This window comes from Vicugna pacos, unplaced genomic scaffold (assembly GCF_048564905.1).
Source record: "Vicugna pacos unplaced genomic scaffold, VicPac4 scaffold_281, whole genome shotgun sequence".
NCBI lineage: Eukaryota > Metazoa > Chordata > Mammalia > Artiodactyla > Camelidae > Vicugna > Vicugna pacos.
The window spans coordinates 5,001-10,571 of NW_027328959.1; the positions used below are offsets into that span (position 1 = coordinate 5,001).

At 56.3% G+C, this 5,571-nt stretch overlaps 1 protein-coding gene across 2 annotated transcripts; it reads left to right on the forward strand.

Moving 5' to 3' along the window:
• The first annotated feature begins 207 nt into the window (after positions 1–207).
• Positions 208–5,147, forward strand: LOC102535976 (galactosylceramide sulfotransferase). 2 transcript variants are annotated; one of them, XM_015251007.3, is made up of 3 exons: positions 208–252; positions 2,867–3,003; positions 3,746–5,147. In XM_015251007.3, exons 2-3 carry the CDS (start codon positions 2,876–2,878, stop codon positions 4,887–4,889), a joined length of 1,272 nt encoding a protein of 423 aa, XP_015106493.1. In that variant the 5' UTR covers positions 208–252; positions 2,867–2,875; the 3' UTR covers positions 4,890–5,147. The 2 variants fall into 2 exon arrangements, with proteins under 2 accessions (XP_015106493.1, XP_072814350.1); XM_072958249.1 differs by having other exon boundaries at positions 3,749–5,147.
• The last annotated feature ends 424 nt before the right edge of the window (positions 5,148–5,571 follow it).

Consider the following 5,571-nt stretch of genomic DNA (forward strand, 5'->3'; position numbering starts at 1 on the left):
TGGTAAGACATACTCTGCCTCTGAGCTATGCCCTCCCCCTTGGCTGGGTTTGAGGAAGCCAGTGTAGGGGAATGAACAAATGAATGAAGCAGTGATTGGCGGCCCGGGGGTGGGGTTAGGGGTGGGGGGGTATGCTGGGCGGGGCCAGGCAGAGCCTGATTGGTGGTTCTAGGAGGCTGGTCTGCCCCCTGCTGCCCGACCTCCACCCAGAGCCTTTGCCAGCAGCCTCCCATAGTTCTGGAAAGTGCCCTGGTGAGTGGGGCTCTTGGGGTGGGGTGGGCCCTGGGGATCTTCAGAGGGCAGGAATCTCAATCCTTCCCCACTTTAAAATCAGAGAAACTGAGGCCCGGGTTTGGGCCCAAGTCTGAGGCTCTGGCCTAGCCCAAGGCTCTGCCCTGCTTTAGAGAGGACCCTGGGGAACAGGAGGCTGATGGGGGCACTGGAGGCAGGGGCAGGTTTGTGCTTGGTGGTAGTGGTGGGGGTGGAGGTGGACATACTCTGTTCAAGGGGGCCCACTCTGAGGGCGACAAAGACAGGAACCCGCAGCAGGTCCCCACAGTTTGAGCAAAAACTATGTGCTAGTCACTTTGCCTGCCCCATCTTGAGAAGAGCCAGTGGAGAGGGCTACCAGCTGTCTCATTTTATAGATGAGAAACTGAGGCTCCAAGGGGTTCCTGTGACTGAAACACAGGCCTGGGGCTTCCAGGCCGGCACCTCCCTCTCCTGGGCCCTCTCCGTGATCAGACCGTCACTAGCTGACTTTCCCCACCTCACAAGCTTTATGATCTATTACTTAAATATATTAAATGCATTTTATTGCCTTTTCCTGATTAAAAATACAGGCTCCTTAAAAAAAAATGCAACCCTTACAGAAATGCATAATGTAGAAAAATATTCCCTTGTGTACTCCTTCCTCACTGTTAAAACTCAGAACACGTCCCTCCAGTTGTTTCTTTGTGGGCCTATGCATATTTACTTATTGCATATATGGATTTAGGGGCACCGTGTCCAGAACTTTCTTTTTTCACAATACAGCATGGTGCGGGGAGGGTATAGCTCAGCGGTAGAGTGCATGCTTAGTACACACGAGGTACTGAGTTCAATCCCCAGTACCTCTATTAAAATAAAAATAAATTAAAAACCTAATTACTTCCCTCTTAAAAATTAAACATTTTAAAAAAATAGAGCATAGTGTGTTTTTGAGCCAGTCCACTCAGGTCCACCTTGTTTGTTTCCATTGGGTACAGATGGCTCCATCTGAGGATGGGCCTTGCTTTGTATGACTGTCCCCAGCGGATGGATGCTCAGGCTGGTTGTTTTTTGGGGGGGGACTGTTTCTTTTTTTCTATTTCTGATCAAGCTGCCATGAACACGAAAGCATGGGTGACTATGCCCAAGTATTTCTGTGGAATAGTTGGAATTGGGAGACCTTGTACCTTCCTCCTTGGATAGGATTGCCTTGTGGAAACACTCTCGTCCACCCCGACCCTGTCCACCTTGGCCACTTAGGAGCGAGCAGAGATACGTCATTGTCACCAGGGAAGCCAAAATTCCCTCTCGTATAGTTTCTTCCTCTGCAGATTGCTTCTTCACATCTTTTCCTGTGAGGAGAAATTCTAGATGGTAAGCGGAGGTCTCAGGGACTGGTCAAGGAGGCCTGGAGTGCCCTTTCTCTGGGAAAGGTTTGTGGGTGCTTCCAGTCACTTTTCCAGGGGGAAGTACTTGGGGTCCTCCTCCAGGCTGGCTGGCTGGCCCCTGGCTGCAGGGACAGTGGCAACATGCCATGCGTGTGATCACGGGGCAGCAGACATGACCTCTCATGGCCTCAGAGGCCCAGGGCCCAGTGCAACATATGCCAGAACAGGAGTGGAAAGTTTTCGCTGTGGCCTGGCAGCTAAGGGGACAAGGCCCCCGGGCCCCAGCTCTCTCCTGGACCCCGTCGCTCAGCCTGAACTGGCCCCATTATAGCTCATGCCTCAGTCCCCTGCTGACAGGATGGACCCAAAACCTACCCCGAAAACTAAAAACAAACAACAAAGCAGGATAGCCAGTTAAACTTGATTTTCAGATTGACATTGAATAATTTTTAATGTAAGTATATCCCATATGATATTTGGGAAGCACTTGTACTAAAAAGATTTTTATTTGTTGTTTATATGAAATTCAGATTTTCCTAGTTAACCCAGCCTACCGGCAACTGGAGAACAAGTGGGTGTGTGGGCGGAGACCTGACTGCTGTGTGATCTGAGCCCCCTCCTTCCTCACTCTGAGCCTCAGTTTCCCCATCTGGCTCCCCTACAGCCCCCATGGGCACTGGGGCCAGTGAAAAGAGATGAGGAGCCTCGACCCCCACACTGGGCAGCTGGGAAGGGTGGCGAAGGGGACAGGTGGGCTGGCTGGGCCTTCTGAAAGGTGAGGTATTCAGGGCCCAGGCCCCTCCCTGTAGACAATCCTGGCTTCAGGCCTGGAGGGACAGAGCCCTGGGAAAGGGTCTTCTTTGCCTATTTAGATGATTTTGGTATGAAGCCCCAAAAGCTATAAAAAATTAACTAAGGAACACCTGTCAGCTTCACAATGAAAACCGAACCAGGCAGCAAAAAACCAAACCAAACCAAACCAAACACCTGAGCCAGGCAGCAGAACCTTCTCCCTGCCGCACCCCCTAAGCTCTCTCTGCGTTGGCCTTGGCCACCATGTCCATCGGCAACCCAGCGTCTCTTTGTGCGTTTATCTCTCTGTCTCTGTCTGGACCCTGCAGGCAAAGGCAGGTTCCCAGTGTGGAAGGCTGCCTCTCAACCCAGCCAGGCCTAGGATGGCGGTGGGGGCTCCCTGGGGCCGGCTTCCTGATGCTGTGTTTCCCCCGTAGGTGTCTGAGATGCTGCTGCAGAAGAAGCGCTGGGAGTCGATGGCCAAGGGGCTGGTGCTGGGAGCACTCTTCACCAGCTTCCTGCTGCTGCTGTACTCCTACGCCGTGCCCCCGCTGCACACCGGCCTGGCCTCCACGTGAGTGGCCCTGCTGGGTGTCGGGGGGTGGGGGAAGGGTGGGGGAAGGGTGACTCCCACCCCGATGATCACCTCCTGGGCAGCCCCCAGCTGTGCCCTACATGAGGCTGTGCCAGGGCAGAACTCACCGTGAAATGCCCGGCCTCAGTGTCCTCACCTGAGGACCTATCATCAAGCATGAGAATCAACACTATCTGTACACAGGGCTCAGAGTCATCCTCTGAGGCTCCAGTGGGGCCGGGAGGTGGAGGTGACTTGTCCAAGAGCACTGAGCTGGCACAAGGCCTGGATTCAAACTGGGGTCTGTCTGCCTCCAAGCCTGGCTCCTAACCATGAGGCCACCCCACCTCCCCACAGGGCTGCTCAGCTCAGGCCTGGCACAGCCTGGGCCCTTCGTTGGAGGTATTAAGTTGAACTAGAAGAAATTGCTAATAATGGACCATTTTTGGCCTGCAGAGTTTCATGTGGTCCCATCTAATGCTACTTAATGATAAATGTGTATCATAGTGGCCGTGAATGAGACCTGTTATTGTTCTCTCAGCAACACCACATATAGGGCCTGCTATTATCCCCATTTCACAGATGAGGAAAGTGAGGCCAGAGAGGCCAAACTGCCTGCCTATGTCTTGCAACCTGAACCCTGGCCAGTCTGATCCCCACCACCATCCCCTGCAGCCCTGCTCTCTAGACCCCAGGGCCCAGGGGGCGGAGTCCTGAGGCTCTACCACCACTCTATTCCCAGCAGGACCTCCGAGGGCGCAGCACCCTGTTCCCCCGCTCCAAGTGAGCCCGAGCCTGTGACCTCGGCCAATGGCTCGGCTCGGGGCTGCCAGCCGCGGCGGGACATCGTGTTCATGAAGACGCACAAGACGGCCAGCAGCACGCTGCTCAACATCCTCTTCCGCTTCGGCCAGAAGCACGGGCTCAAGTTCGCCTTCCCCAACGGCCGCAACGACTTCGACTACCCGGCCTTCTTCGCGCGCAGCCTGGTGCAGGACTACCGGCCCGGCGCCTGCTTCAACATCATCTGCAACCACATGCGCTTCCACTACGACGAGGTTCGGGGCCTGGTGCCGCCCAACGCCACCTTCATCACGGTGCTCCGCGACCCCGCCCGCCTCTTCGAGTCCTCCTTCCACTACTTCGGCTCCGTGGTGCCCTTCACGTGGAAGCTCTCGGGCCAAGACAAGCTGGCCGAGTTCCTGCAGGACCCCGACCGCTACTACGACCCCCACGGCTACAACGCTCACTACCTCCGCAACCTGCTCTTCTTCGACCTGGGCTACGACAGCGACCTGGACCCCAGCAGCCCGCAGGTGCAGGAGCACATCCTGGAGGTGGAGCGCCGCTTCCACCTGGTGCTCCTGCAGGAGTATTTCGACGAGTCGCTGGTGCTGCTCAAGGACTTGCTGTGCTGGGAGCTGGAGGACGTGCTCTACTTCAAGCTCAACGCCCGCCGCGCCTCGGCCGTGCCGCGCCTCTCGGGCGAGCTGTACCGCCGCGCCACGGCCTGGAACGAGCTGGACGCCCGCCTCTACCGCCACTTCAACGCCAGCTTCTGGCGCAAGGTGGAGGCGTTCGGGCGGGAGCGCATGGCCCGCGAGGTAGCCGCCCTGCGGCGCGCCAATGAGCGCATGCGTCGCATCTGCATCGACGGCGGCGACGCGGTGGACGCCACCGCCATCCAGGACGCGGCCATGCAGCCCTGGCAGCCGCTGGGCGCCAAGTCCATCCTGGGCTACAACCTCAAGAAGAGCATCGGGCGGCGGCACGCGCAGCTCTGTCGGCGCATGCTCACGCCCGAGATCCAGTACCTGACGGACCTGGGCGTCAACCTGTGGGTCACCAAGCTCTGGAAGGTCATCCGGGACTTTCTGCAGTGGTGACGTCCCGCCCGCTGAGGAGGGCCAGGCAGGGTTCCTCTGGCCTCCGCCGCGGCCCTCCTGGTGCCACCCCAGCCCCTGGGGTGAGATGGGGCTGCTGCCAGGTCTGGGCCCACCGCACAGGGCCTGAGATCAGTATTTGACTAGTTGTAGTTTTTTTTTAAATTACATTCCTTTCCCTCTGAAAAAGAATGTTCTATTTCCTGTCTCCCCTTAAAGGGGAGACTTCAAAAGTAAAAGAATTTAATGTGTTTTTGTTAATCAGCCTCAGTGGTGCTGACTGGCGGGGCTCTGGGGGGTGACTGCTGGGGATTGGGGGACCCCCCCAGGGAGCATGGCGGTACCTCTGTGAGTGTGTCTGTGAGACGAAGCCCAATGGACTGGCATCTGTCACCTGCTGAAGCCCGTGTAGTTGAAGGGCTCCCATGAGCTCCCAAGACCTGAAGATGGTGTGTGTGTGTGTGTGTGTGTGTGTGTTTGTGTGTGTGTGTGTGAAAGAGAGACACACACACACACACACACGGAGGTGGGGAGCAGTTGGAGGAGCACTGAGCAGCAGGCCCTGGGCCCAGGCTGAGGGTTCCTTGTGCAATCTCTTAATCATCACAATAACCCTCTGAGGTAGGCACAAGTACCATCCCACATTACACATGTGGGAAGGGATATTCTGAGAGCAGAAAGGGAT